At 34.3% G+C, this 15403-nt stretch overlaps 1 protein-coding gene across 10 annotated transcripts in view; it reads left to right on the top strand.

The window, feature by feature from the left end:
• LOC144963067 (stromal membrane-associated protein 1-like) overlaps positions 1-8902 on the top strand; it is a 37700-nt gene extending 28798 nt beyond the window's left edge. For 5 of the 10 annotated variants that reach the window (XM_078896694.1, XM_078896695.1, XM_078896697.1 and 2 more), the window contains 4 exons: positions 3288-3512; positions 4537-4667; positions 6155-6244; positions 6660-8902. In XM_078896694.1, coding sequence (XP_078752820.1) covers positions 3288-3512; positions 4537-4667; positions 6155-6244; positions 6660-6743 — 530 coding nt within the window. In that variant the 3' untranslated portion in view covers positions 6744-8902. The remainder of the gene's footprint in view (positions 1-3287; positions 3513-4536; positions 4668-6154; positions 6245-6659) is intronic. The other 5 variants (XM_078896692.1, XM_078896691.1, XM_078896693.1 and 2 more) reach the window with 1 other exon arrangement.
• The last annotated feature ends 6501 nt before the right edge of the window (positions 8903-15403 follow it).

Genomic DNA, 15403 nt, shown 5'->3' with positions numbered 1-15403 from the left:
AAAAGATGACAAAGTCCAAATCTTGGATCTCCATTAGTTTTAGTTTTTAGGCAGGGGTAGGGTATTTGTTTGTTGTTTTTTTTGTTTGGGGATTGGAGGGGTGGGGGGGGGGTTGAAATTCCTGTTACACATAACTTGTAAATGATTCCTACTATATTTGTTTTTCTTTCTGAATAAGAAGGAAATAGAATTTCATCAACTGGGAAGATTTCATGAAGAAATTATTTTTTGTTTGTTAAGACAAGAATGAAATGACAATTACTAGTCAATTTTCATTTCAAAATGATTGATATCATTTTTTCCAATCGCTCTATGACATTCTAATCTAATACATTATAGATATGGAGATTCTGGATATGTGCCTACTTTTTAACACGCTAAATAATTTTCTCAGTGCACATTCTCACCAATGTAAAATCTGGCACAATGGTCTAAGTTGGATTGGACTGTAATGCAACTCTCATGGCAGTCAATCAAGCATGTGAATTTAATGCTCATATTTGTTTCCCATTCATTCAAGAGTCAGTGGAAAGTTGTTCCCTTGAGAGAGTGAAGAATGTTCAAAATGACAGCAAGTTTAGATACTTATAGTGACAGACTTTTTAAAATAAATAGTATTGTTGGTATCATTTCATGTATCGGAATAGTGTTGTGTCCAAACTTCTGTCACAGTAGCAAAGAGTTAAATGTTATTTCTTGGAACTTGGCAGTGATTAATGTCTTTTTCATTAGAGCCCACATTTGTTCCACTGGACTCATATCTGGTGACAGGACTGGCCACAATAAGGTTTCAATATTGTTGTCTTACAAGAAGCACGAGGTGGCATATGCTCTATGTGGTGGGACATGTCCTGGACCAAAATTTCAATGTTATTGCTAGGGTCATTGATGAAAGGAATGGCATGTGGTTGCAGTAATTGTTGGATGTATTGCTGATCAGCCGTTTAGCCGCGCTGACTGGGTATTGATTCATCCTGCAATACCACGCCATACACTGACATCCACACGATATTTTACTTTTTGGGTGTTTTGGCTGCTATATCTTTGATTGACAAAAAACAGTCTCTAGAAATCTGCATCGCAGTAAGTCTGCTGTACTGCCCTAGTTCCTGAGCAATGACAACAACTGTTCTGAATGGGTCTTCTTCATGCATGTAGAGAATATCTTCATCAGTGTGGTCAATGGTTTCGCATGGCCGTCCTTGCCTTTGAGGATCTGTAACTGATGAAAGCGATAAGTTGACATTCATGATATGTTAAAAATCCCAGCTACTCTGTTTATACTGAAACCAGCTTCCAAATGTTCAAACAGTCTTGCTCGTTCTTCACATTTCAGTTTTGGCATTGTAAAGTGCCTGCATTAAGAAATTTTAACATTGAAATTCTTGAGGAAAATCTAGATCCAGATGTCAAGCAAGGTAAACATTTAACAGACAACAACAGACAGTTGATTTTGGTGTCAACAAAAGTGCAGAAATGTGAAACTTATTTGAACTACAATGGGGAAAACTGGCTAAAGTGATTACACTATTTTGTGTTCAATTCCACTTTTGCCAAACTCGGATCATCTAGTGATCATAGTCGAGTCATCACATTTCGCCTTCAATGATGTGTACATGCGTATATTTGGTACCATTATACGTAGAATTACATTTCCTTTATCATAGTATATAATTTAAATTGCTGTGATGTATATTTTTTGTGTGGAGAGCAAAACAAAAATGTAACGTTTATTTTGATCACTACTGTATATACCATAATGTCCCTAAACTTCTGATTCAGTGAAGGAACAAATAAAAATTGTAAAGAATTTGGTTCAAAAATGTCTACCCCTCTTTTTTTCTTTTTTTTTTTTCTTTTTTTTGTTCTTGTTTCTATTCAACTTTCTTTTTTTTTTTCCTTTTCTTTTCTTTGATCCAGTTGTTATTATCACTCTGCATGGGAATTTATATTATCCCAATTCTGCATGCTTTGCAATGCTTTCTTTTTTTTTCTCTCTCGCTCTCTCTCTCTCTCTCTCTCTCTCTCTCTCTCTCTCTCTCTCTCTCTCTCTCTCTCTCTCTCTCTCTGTCTCTCTCTCTCTCTCTCTCCGTCCCTATCTCTCTCCCTATCTCTCTCTCTCCCTCTCTCTCTCTCTCTTTATCTCCCCTTGTGCCTTGCTAGAATGCACATTGTGGACTTAGAAACATCTTTATGGACTGAAGTCATGTGGTTTCATTGGTTGTCGGGAGGCAGTAATGCAGTATTGTCTTATTTGGACAAAAAATTAAGACAGAGGCAAAGTTTTTACTTTCAATAGGGCTTCCACCATGATATACAAGGTTTTCTAATGAACTCTGTAACAAACGAATCCGTTAGCTTATGATAACGTGTAGATTTTAAAGTGGGATAAGACTTTGTTTGTTAATTTTTTAGAATTTTTTCACATTCTAGATAATTCATTGCAACACAAAAACCGCAAATCCGACCTTTAACTCTCTTGTTCACGTCAAAGGAATATTTTCCTTCATGTTGAACCTGAGAGAATTAGTCAGTATGCACCAATTTGCACTGCATTACAAAATTTAACACATCTATATCCTTAACAAAGCAATGTTAAAAGTTGTTGGTAATTTTCACAAGTCATGGTACTGTTTTATTTAAATTACTACACTAACAATTATGAATCTGAAAAGGATCAATATTTTCATATCGAGCTAGGTAGTTACATTTTTTGTCCACTTTTTATTTGGGAGCTTATTGAGTTTAAGCTTGTTTTAGAGCCGCCTGCTTAAATGCCTCGTCAGCCACTCCACTCTTTTATTATTCTGCTTATATGCATCATATTATTGTTATAGAGGTCTCCATAATGTGTTTGGAAAAGTATTTTTCTTCTTCGTGAATTGAGATGTAGCACACTGAACTGTCACAAGTTTATGTCAAACTAAACATTAATTAGTTCAATTACCACAAAGCAATATTGTTATTCTTATAAATCCTTTAACTCAGGAAAGCTGTTAGAAAGAAAGAAAGAAAACCATAGAGAGAAAGAAATGAAGAAAGAAATAATCTGTATTGATTACTTTCTTGTTTATTAAATAAATTATAATCTTAGTAACACGTGTAATGAATGTGATTTTATATAATATAATTCTTCTTGCGTGTAGAGGAATTATTTTTCTTTTTCCATTTTTTTATTATTGAAAAGTGCATGCAGCAGCTCTTTAAATCTAATTTCAGTTCCATACTTTTTATTGAAAGATTAATGAATTAATGCTGAAATTCGAACTGGAATTGCTGTGTTTCAGGAGGTGTGTACATTCCACAAAACCAACAAGGATTCCCAGGAATGATGCCACAGCAAGGCATGATTGGTCAGCAGAATCAAGGTATGATGGGACAGCAGCAGGGCATGATGCCACAGCAGCAAGGCATGATGGGGCAGCAGCAAGGCATGATGGGACAGCAGCAAGGCATGATGGGACAGCAGCCTGGCATGATGGGACAACAACAAGGCATGATGGGTCATCCAGGTCTGGAGATATAATGTTACAATGCCTCTAGCCGATGTGTACTTTTTGTATATATTTGCTAATATGTGAATGTAATCTCTACCCCTTTCAACTGAATTTATGCATAAAAGTCATATGACATGAAGTTGGATTATTGCTTGTATGAAGTCTTCAATCTTCTTCTTCTTCTTCTTCTTCTTCTTCTTCTTCTTCTTCTTCTTCTTCTTCTTCTTCTTCTTCTTCTTCTTCTTCTTCTTCTTCTTCTTCTTCTTCTTCTTCTTCTTCTTCTTCTTCTTCTTCTTCTTCTTTTCTTCTTCTTCTTCTTCTTCTTCTTCTTCTTCTTCTTCTTCTTCTTCTTCTTCTTCTTCTTTCTTCTTCTTCTTCTTCTTCTTCTTCTTCTTCTTCTTCTTTTTCTTCTTCTTCTTCTTCTTCTTCTTCTTCTTTTAGCTTATCCCACATTTTGCAGGGTTGCCATAGTGAATGCCACATCTCCATGCATCTCGGTTCAGAACATAAAATTCCTCCAGGCCCAGTTTTCATTTCATCCTTTACCTTATCCAACCATCTAGTCTTTGGGCGTCCCTTTTTCTTCTTTCCCACAAATTGTAAATCAAATTTTTTCTTTCCCACGTACTCCCTCTCTCATCTCTTTACCTGTCCGAACCATTTCAATCTATCTTCTCTCATCTTTATTGATACATTCTTCACTTCAGTCAACCTTCGAATTCGTTCATTTCTCACTTTATCTTTTCTTGTCTAGCCAAGTGACGATTTCAACATCCTCATTTCTGCCACCTCAACTTCTTTATCTTTTTCTTTGTTGTAGCTGCTGTCTCTAGTCCATATAACATTGTTGGTCTTACAACTGTCTTCAATCAATCATATAGGCTAATTTTTTATATTTATTAATTTATTATTTTTTGGGGAGTATTTTGTTTTGTTGTTTTGTTTTTTTTTTTGTGGTGAGTTTTGAAACAAAAATTACCTTGTATATTGATAATTACGATTAGAATTTTAGATTTGTGTATATTTTTTTTTATTTAAGGCATGATGGCCCCTCAACAGAACATGATGGGTGCACAGCAAGGTATGATGGGAATGATGGGTCAGCAACAACCCAGTATGATGGGACAACCAAATGGCATGATGGGAAATACAATGATGAATGGTTCACAAGTAAGTCAAGCGACCTCATTTCATAATAAGTGGAGAAAAAAAAAATGTTAATTGCTTATCTCATTTGATTATTTTTAAGTTTTGTAAGAGCAGGCAGTCTTAGGTTGAATGATAAAAGTTTTATTTCCATTTGAATAACGATTTATGGAATAAGAAATTTGGGGGAATTTGCAAATTTGAAAAAAACGTTTATATAAAAAATGAAGGTAAATTATGTAGTAAAAGTATATGGAAATTATTCATTTATCAAGTATATTTATGGCTTTAAAAAATGTACTAATTTTATCATTGTTGGGTTGTTGTTTTTTTAATGAGCTAATATTTCATTGAACATGAAGTGTTTTAGTTCTTATTATTTGTTGGATAAATATCTCAAAACCTTTTTTTGTTTTAAAGAGAAAGAAAAAAGTATATTGTGACCTGTAAGAGATACAATGTACAATAAAAATCAGGATCACAGGATGTCATGTTTCCTAATACTGCATTATGCCTTATTTAGTAATTTGCATGACATGAAAATCTCTGTACGGAGAAAAGTTTATAAGGCAATGCACAAACCTTGTTTTAAAAGAGGGACTCCCAGTATTTCAATTTACAATACCTACAAAACGAACCAATGAACATTTATGCCTAAAACGCATCAAGGAGCTTGCTAAAATGCCTTTCTCTGCCATTTGTTATGGGTGTGTTTTTATTGGAGAGATATAAAGAAAGCATTGTACATTCTTATGCGTGACATTCTCTCAGCCACACAAGCTTGGACACACAAATGCATGCACAACACCACATTGCACAGAATTTAATAATGACATTAGAAGCCACAATGTATGTATTTCTAGCGTATAGAGGAATAATAAATATACTTAATACTTTTACCTGTTTGAGCTCTCCAAGACACATACCATGAGATGTTGATTATTACAAATTATCATAGGAGAAAGTAGGATATTGATTGAACTTTAATATTGTACACGTGGTAACGGAAGTGATTTTCTCAGTCAATAAATAAGTGTGTTAAATCAAGTGAAAGTTTTTCTTTCCTTTACTTTTATAGAGTTAAAAGGAGACTAATATTAATCCAATAAAAACCATCATCATTGCCTTTTTCACCCTGGGTCAGGGGGAAAAGGCAACATACAAACAGTTTCCATCCTTCTCTATCTTGAACTATCTTTTTTATCTTCCATGTCTTATCACTTCTCTGTATATCAGCTTCTTTAATCCTTCTCCATGTTCCCCGTGGCCTTCCCCTTGATCTTCTGCCAGTCCAATACTTTCTTTGTTATAGTGGAGTCATTAGAAAATCTTATTCTTTTTATTATTATTATTATTATTATTATTATTATTATTATTATTATTATTATTGTTGTTATTGTTATTATTATTATTATTATTATTATTATTATTATTATTATTATTATCATTATCATCAACTTCATCCTCGCTGTCCCCCTTGCAATAGATTTTATTAATTTCTTTTTATACAGCAAGCTGGAATGTTCCAAGGTCAAGGTCAGATGATGGGAAACACCAATATGTATGCACCACAGCAAATGCAACAGTTACAATTTCAACAGGTAAGCTATAAATATTTAATTGATACCAGCATAACTCCTACATCTATAGTGCAATTCCTCGTCAAGGCAGCTTTTATTTTTTTGATAGTTTCCTCTTTTTTTTTTTTTTTTTGAGGGGGGGGGGGGGGGGGGGGGGGAAGAGCGAGTGTTTTAAGAATGTAATCTCTGCCTGTTTTCCTCTCATTACTTGTACATATATCATTGCCTGCTCAATACCTGATTACTGCTTCTCAATAAAATATAGAAATTGGAATATATATAGTTTCATTCATGAGTTGTCGATGAGAGATGTTTCAAGAGGAGGAGGTTGTGCAGGCCAATGTCTCGGTAATATATCATTTCACAGTTAAAGTTAAAGTAGTAGAGTGGCAATAAGATGATTGTTTAATGAAAATACTGTATCCTTTTTTATCAGATGCAGCAACCAATGGGCAAAACCACGAACAACAATTGGGGCAATCCGGCAGGACAGACCTTATCAAACAATTTATGGCAATAGTTGTAGCTGAGAATGGAATGTATCATTTACCTGTATTTATTTGAACATGTTATTGTAATTATCGTTTTATGTAAAATATCATCACAAATTCTATGTCACTCTTACATTGTCAGTCAAATTCAGCCTGTGAATATATTGTGAATTAGGAATTTATCATTCATTGATTTACACGTTACGGCTAGCACAGTTCATTAAAATTATGTAAAGATATCAAATCTCTTGCAGGGGTCACAAAGAAAGAAGAAATTGAATACTCTGACCTTTTGTGTATATCGATATTGCTTTCTTTCTTCTCTCATTTTTTTTTTTTAAATATAATATATGAACAATAATTGAAGATAAGGTATAATGAAATTTTTTAAAATGATATTGTAATGTTTCTGATATTCTGCAAATTCTCCTGGTGCAAGTAAATGATTGAGGTGCAAGGAGATGCTTTATCCACAATTATGACTCAAACATCTCAAACTGGTATCTTGGTGGGATTAACAAATAAACTGCCGTACTTTGGAAAAACATGTATTTAAATATTTGATTAGAAAAATTGTCCTTCAAATATCAATCGATTTAAATTAATGACCCTCATCTTGGCAAAAACTCTCAAAAATTTAATTTAAAATTTAATTGATCAGATTTAAGAAATTTAAGCTTTTTTTTTTCCCTAATTCTTTCATTAATTTTGCTTATATAATTTCATATTTTGAGCATTTATTCAGTTCTCAGTCTGTAATTCACCTCGAAATAATACTGGTTGTAATTTGTGGGTCACAATTGTGGTGAATGCATGTGACGTATATTGCCTTGTCTGGTTCAAAATGCAGCATGTTGATATGAATTGTATAAGATGTGGTTTTAAATTATATGAACTACATAGGTCTACCTTTAAGTTCTCCTGTTGTCTTTGCAAGCATGATAATATCATTGATATCACAATTACGCACTTGAAGAAAATTGATAACAGATAACTTTTCAGTCTCGATAATGACCATTTGTAAGCTTGTAATTTTCTTTTACAAATTAAGTAACTTTGTAAATAAGGTTTGAAATCTATTTGATGTTTTTAGAAGTCTGTTAGGTGTCATAGAATCCAATGTATATAATTTGTCATATATATATAATTTATATGTCCTATAATTGGAACCATTCCATGTAATGTCATATAATTCAACATTTCAATTTATATTTATTTTTATGTTTTGCTGTTTTGTTTAGGGGAGGTTTTTGTTTTGTTTTTTTTGGGTAAGGTGGGTGGGGGTGTCTGCAGGTCTGTTGCTATTCTTCTTATGATGGACAATTGAATTAGGTAAAATCGGTTGTTCTTGTAAGCAACTTATTTTTACTCATTCATTGCGCATTTTTGTTTTTAAAAAGGCAGGTTTGTGTTGAGCCCAAAGGTAATTTTGTTTTTAAAAATTTGTTTCAAACTTACAAACCAGTTCATTATTACCACTTTTTATTCAGTTTTGCGAAGTTGCTGTAATCTGACTTTCTGTGTTTGTAGTAACCTTTCTGAACAGTTGTTTTAATTCTTGATATTTTAATTTTTGAATATAATTAATACTTTAATTATAACAGTTTTAGAAATGTGCACTCAAAAGGAAATAATGTTCGAGGTGCTCTGCTTATGCAGTTGAAGGTGAATAAAACACCTATCATTTTGTAGGATTTTCTTTTCTAATCAACTAAATCACTGATTTGTTTGTGCTAATCCATTTTTTTATTATTTTTTTTGCAAACAAGTCTATTTTATTGTATTGCTTAATTATTTTTATCACAACTTTTTAAGAGATATTTTTTTTTGTGAAATGGAATTTAATTATCTTTTAATTTACCCCGACTGATTTGATCCTTAAACAGCACCCAACAAATTAAAGATTTTATGTCGTGAATTGATGATATGAACACTTGATCCTATCTGTCTTTATTGCTTCTTTTTTTTTTTTAAATACTTAGCATGACTAAAAAAATATAAAAGACCTAATTAACACAAATTTGGGATTTCGTTATTTGAGCACAAAATGTAGTTAAAACTGAAATCAGTTGTGGAATATAAAAGCGATCGATAGAAAACAAATTTGGGATGCTGTTTCTGCTCTTTTTTAACCATTTATCATATCTTGAAAAAAGTGTATACCCTTTTTTTCACCATGAATTGAAAATAATTGCTTTTTGTTGACTGGTTACATGACCAAATCTCCATTCTATTAAGCTATTGATGACACTCGATTAGTACTATTTTATGGTACCATTCCATAATTTGAGAAAAAAGAGAGGCAATCATTAAATTTGGTACTAGACTGAAGTTTCTGAGCAGGAATCAGTCGAAAAAAAAAAATAAGAGTACTTATCTCCATCTGGCATTTTATATATAAACTTATTCTTGTTTTATTAAGCAACTCCTAAATTTAGAACCCACCGGTCTCAGTTTGTAATTTGATTTGATTCAGTGATTTTAAAAATTGAATATTGTGACCATATCATGTTTATTAACTATACTAACTGCCACACTGTTTGGAAAATAATTGAAGGCTAAAGAGCATGAAAGGGAACAAGACATTTTAAATCATATAAAAGCCTGAATAAACGAAAATCCAAAGATACAACTGCTCGGATAAAAAATTTTGAAGAGACATTGAGGCTAGATGCTGCTCAGAGAAGGAGAGGTGCGGGCAGCGGGAAGGGATGCTTAAATGGGATACAACATCCTGATTTGTGTCTCAACAGTGATCATCATATTGTCTTGTTCTTTCCTTCTTTTCTTTCTTTTTTTACATTTGTGGTTTGTTTTAGTGATTACATCTGACCCTGGATAAGTCAAAAATCGAATAAATTGTGTGGGTTTGTTTTTTTTTTCACTTTTTGTTGGAATTTTCTCAATGTCACTAAAAATATGCACGGCAATTTGACATACTTTTCAGCTTAAGCAGATGATAAACACTTGACTTTTATAAGAACTGTGACATTTTACGTTAATTATTTTAATTACATAATTTATAGTTTATATTACGTACAAGTCCTATTATACCTATTACAAAGAGCACTGCTCCAAAAAGATTAAGCTTCTTCCTCTTCTTGGCCATATATAAAATGACTTGACTGATAATACTGTTAATGTGCTAATACTGCATCAAAAAAGAAGACGAAAAATTATGCTACTTTTTAAATATTTTGTAGCTTTTTTAGGCGTTTTGTGGTGTTACTATTTAGTTGTCTCTGCTTTTATCTTCAGCCACGTTCTATGTGAACACATCTGACAAAAAATGTGAGAGTTCATTTTCTGCCTCAACGTCATATTACTACCCTATTTAACTGTTTTATTTTATGTTTCTTCCATGCCCATATTGAAACAAGATAATAGTGCGTTATGGGATGAAACTGTCATTGTCACTACCTAGTTGTCTTGATGGAATCAGAACACTCTTGGGCAAAGTGTGGAAGAAAATCCTGGGTTGGGGGTCATAGACTGAAATTGAAGTATGGTTACTGTGGTCAGGGATTTTTTACGAGAGGCGATTTTCCTTTTTTTTTTTTTTTTTTTTTTTTGCCCCTTTTCGAGGTCAGAAGTTCTATATTTATACTTTCAATTATGTCATATATCAGTGTTAGGTATTATTATTATGAATATATATTTCATTTCCTAATAATAATTACTATTATTATTATTATTATTATTATTATTATTACTATTATTATTATTATTATTATTATTATTATTATTATTATTATTATTATTATTTCTGAGTATAAGTGTTCATATTAATATCATAACTACAATGCTCATGTGATATTGACGTTAATATAATAGGTTATTTTTCACAAGCAACTTTATTTTTTCAGAGAATAGAACTTAGAAGTGCAAATGTGGCGCATCTTCTTTTCTTTTTTTTTTTTAATTTATTATATTGATATATTTATTAATATTAAAATATGTAGTTAATTGTCCATAGAAAATCTGTATTCGATTGATAGAACATTTCTTTAAAAATTACTGGTGCAGTTTTGAAATGAATTGATGGGTTGATTCTTTAGCTCCCGTCTTGACTTCATTCATTTCCATTAATATTTTTAATAGGTTCACTCTCATACTCAGAGATAAAGAAAATAAGTGAGTTTTCTGCTTTGACTATATATCATTGGCATCAATTTGTCAATTGTTGTCATGATATAGCAATTCTTGAACTAATATAAGTTTGAATTGCAGTGTACTTTAATATTTCGACAGGAACCGTAATACCCTCAAAACTAAGGCATGACAGCACTAACTTAAGCCTCGTGAAGAAAGCCTGTAGAGTTGTACACATAGCCATATGTTATTCATTCTTAAATGGGAAAATCGCTATATGCCTCAGCCGTGTGTTATGATATGATAATAAAGTTAAACTATTACTATTATCATTATGCTCAAAATACATTTGAAATATTTGATAAGGTCTGTTAATACTGTAGGTTTACCACCGCCATACAATTTCATTTCAGATGATGTTGTCTTTTGTCACATAAGATTCAAAATAAACATTGTTGGCTTATTCTGTCCTCTTGTATTTTTATAATATATTGTAATCACCTGGAGACTGCTCCATCATTTTTTAAAAATCTGGATGGGTTTTTTCTACTTCCCATATCTAGAGATGTCAATTGCTGTGTCCTCTATTGCCTTTTTTCTGTTTTCCAATTTGGTCTTTGTCGTTGTCTTGAAATGAGATTACTTTGTTTTGTCTAGGCCCTAGCCAGGGTCCATGGGAGGGAAGCAGTCAAATGTATAGTCCTAGTTTTGGGAGATGAATTTTTTTCCCTTGTAATTTATCTCTCTGCTATGCACTGTTATATCTTTTGTTTTGAATAGGTATATATATATATATATATATATATATATATATATATATATATATATATATATATATATCTGGGTGGGGTTCCTGGCCTCTCATAATGGTCAGGGAGGCACTTACTGTGTCTTCTCTCCCTCTATATCTGTTTTCAAATTTGCCTTCTGTCTTTGTCTTGGAATGAGATTATTCGGTTTTATTCTGGCCCTGGCCAGTCCTTAGCTGGGAGGTAAACAGTCAAATGTATAGTTATTGATTTGGGGGATGAAACTTTTTTCCTTGTAAATCATCTCTCTGTTAATGTATTATTGTATTTGTTGTTTTGAATTTATAATGTAAGCTTTTGAGTATGTTCCTCTTAGTGGGATCCTGTGCTCGTGTCTGGATGAGACTTTTAGGTGGTCTCAAACTAAGTACATCGGTGATATGCTCTTGGAATCTACCCCTATTCCCTATTTGTACTATTCCCCTTTGTCTTACTTTTTCCTCGGTGCTTAGAGCATCTAACACCAAAGTCTCATACTCATAGCGCTGATTATAGAGTTAAGCACAATTTACTAATGCATGAACATCACAAGTATACACCCAACCTTGTGCACAATCAGACTCACTCAAGCACCACTTTCCCTCAGACACACTCACACATATACACAGTACCTAACACAATCAGCGGGAAAGATATCGAACAGGTCTCTTAAAACTGCAGATTTCAGTAGCAGACCTGAGGATGAGAGGAAGAGTTCCAAACAGTGGGACCTGCAGTGCTGAACGCTCTGACACCATAACGTTTCAGCTTTGACTTGGGTACGAATAACAGGTTTTCATCCATTGATCTCAAGAGACGAGTGGAACAATTTGGGGTTGAAATTAGCTCAGCAATGTACGGGGGAGAGCACGAGAGTTCAGAGTGTTGAAAGTCAGAAAAGAAAACTTGTATGTAGTCGAGTTGGACCCAGACTGGTAGCCAATGTAGAGTCTAGCATGTCCGCAGAATGGGCCCTGTCGTAATATCGAAGGTCTAAGAAGACCAATCTTACTGCCCAGTTCTGGACTCGCTGCCGTTTGTTAATGGTAATGGTATTGACTGGAAGATCGACATACAGGGAATTGCAGTAGTTGAGACGGGACAGTACAACTGCACACACAATGGTCTGTAGCATGTCCTGACTTAAGTTTTGTCTGTGTGAAAGCCTGTTCAGATCCAAATTGAATGCTGTATATTCCATTTATACGATCTTTCATTGAGAAAGGGCTGCTCGAGATAACACTAAGGTTTTTGGTCTTTGTTGCAACCGAGACCATCTCATTTCGGGTAGGGATGGAGGATCTGTGGATATTTCGAAGTCTCTGGTCGGTACTGCATACTGTATTAGTATTATTATTGAGCTTAAGTTTGTGGGTCATCATCCATTTCTTGATTGAGACACAGCATCTTTCAGTTACTTGGAGTACTTGGAGGAAATATTTGCCAGGATGGAAGCCTTTAATAACTGGGTGTCATCTGCATACATATGGTAGTGTGCACCATAGTCCTTGATGACTTGCCTGAGGTGCATTGTGTAAAGAGTATAAAGAACAGGACCAAGCACCTAACCTTGGGGAACACTGTAATTTAGAGGAACACTGCAGGATATCATTCCATCAATTCCTCACCCCCTCTTCCACTTACTTCAGGATACACAACAGGTTGGAACGATACAACGGTTAATTCTACCTTCCTCTGTTTTCCACCCATTCCAACCTCGCCACTGACAGCCACGACCACAACTAAGTGCACTTCAAAACTCGAGTAGCACACTGTCCTAACCTCAGGCGTCAGAGAGAGCTCATCACCATCTTACTTCTCATTGGGCATAGTTACCGAACAAGTCAAGAGACGCACTTCCCTCTCTCTACGCCACTGGGTGGGGTTCCTGACCTCCCATAGTGGGCAGGGGGTACAAACTGTGTCTTCTATCCCCTTATAACTGTTTTCCAACATGCTTTCTGTCTTTGTCTTGGAATGAGATTACTTGGTTTTGTCTTGGCCCTGGCTGGAGTCCTAGCTGGGAGGAAAACAGTCAAATGCATAGTTATTGTTTTGGGAGATATTTTTTTCCTTGTAAATCATCTTTCTGTTTTGCATTATTATATTTGTTATTTTCAATGTATAATGTAAGCATTTGAGTGTATTCCTCTTTGTTGGATTTTGTGCTTGTGTCCGGATGAGACTTATAACTTATAGGTGATCTCTGACTAAGTACATTGGTGGTATGCTCTAGGAATCTACATCTGATCCCTATTTGTTCCTAGTTCCCCTATGTCTTACTTTTTCTTGGGTGCTTTAATTGTAATTCTAGAACTTTTTACTATCCCATTTTCTTCCTTTTTACTGGCGCTGATATTACCTAAATGTGTTGCAAGCGCCGTAAAACCTTTAAAAACAAAAACATCTCTCTACGCCTAAGCGATAGGTCTCTCACTAGCTTTTTTCTTTTGCATCAACGTGGATATACACAAAGTACACAGAGAAACGTCAATTATACACACAATAACTGCAATTAGCCCACATCCACCCATCTCCGTTCCCTATATGTTATGTGTTCCTTTCTTTTTTCTTCTCGAGTGAGTAGCTTTTCTCAACTGGTACTAAAATTGCAACTCACACACCCGTTGTAGCCGTGTTCCAAGAAGTACATACCCCGTTATAGCCATGCCTGATTTTTATGAATTATAGAGGCCTCAGTAGAACGGGGATTTAAAAATTTCCCGATGGAGCTGAGTTCCCTTTGCAACCGAGGCCGCTGTACACGAGCGTCTTTTCCATGTGGCTTTGTGTTCTTTTTCTATTGTTGGTTTCATCTCGGCTCTGCCTAGAGTTTTTTGCAGGTATAGAGAGACAGACATTTTTATTTTTATTTTTGAGAAATAATTTCCTTGTACTACAGATGATATGATTATTGCTATATAATGGGGACTGGTCTTTTGACGTCCCCCCATTGTGGGTGCGGAATACCTTTGTCTACTACTACATGGGTGCAAGCAACTGGACCTCAAAAAGCCTGCAAGTCTACTTATGACCAGACATATAATCTGAAAAAGCCCGCAAGATTCACGGACCTTCCTCGTCATTTGAAGTCTTGTTCTCAGCATCTAGTCTTCATAATAGTAGTCCACAATTGTTGTATGTTTAATCCAAAGGTTGTAATGCAGTAATTTGTTAAGTTTCTTGTCACAAGTTGCACAATTTTAAAATATACAAAAATAAACTTAAAAATTTAAAAAGTGTCCTATCACAGTCCTATTCAAATCGCAAAAAAGACGTTTTTTTCGGTAATCCAATCGGCCGGCAGGCCGGCACTCTTGCACCCATGCTACCACTACAGCTGGCAGCGAGCGAGAACTAAAGCAAGGAACCTGAACAGATGGAGGGAATTGTTTATAAGTACTTGCAAATCTTATTCTTTTCTTTTTGGATTGGGTGGGGGGCGAGTATGGCGCTTTCATTTTCAGCCCTTTGTTTCACGTTTTGTTTTAAGGGTTTTACAGCGCTTGCAATACATTTAGATCATAGCAGCTCCAGTAAAAAGGAAGAAAATGGGATAGTAAAAAGTTCCAGAATTACAATTAAAGCACCCAAGAAAAGGTAAGACAAAAGGGATTTGGTTCAAATAGGAAACATGTAGATTCCAAGAGCACATTATCAAAGTACAGTGTAGTTAGTTTGAGATCACTTAAAAGTCTCATCCAGACACAAGCACAAGACCCCCACTAAGAGGAATACACTCAAAAAGTTTACAAATCATATTTTTTTGTAAATAAAACGTAATACAGTGCATAACAGAGAGGTGATTT

Source organism: Berghia stephanieae, chromosome 1 (assembly GCF_034508935.2).
Source record: "Berghia stephanieae isolate SIO BIC M18660-M18661 chromosome 1, UCSD_Bste_1.3, whole genome shotgun sequence".
Taxonomy (NCBI): Eukaryota; Metazoa; Mollusca; class Gastropoda; order Nudibranchia; family Aeolidiidae; genus Berghia; species Berghia stephanieae.
Note: the sequence above shows the minus strand (reverse complement) of the source record. Positions and strands in the feature narration are given on the sequence as shown.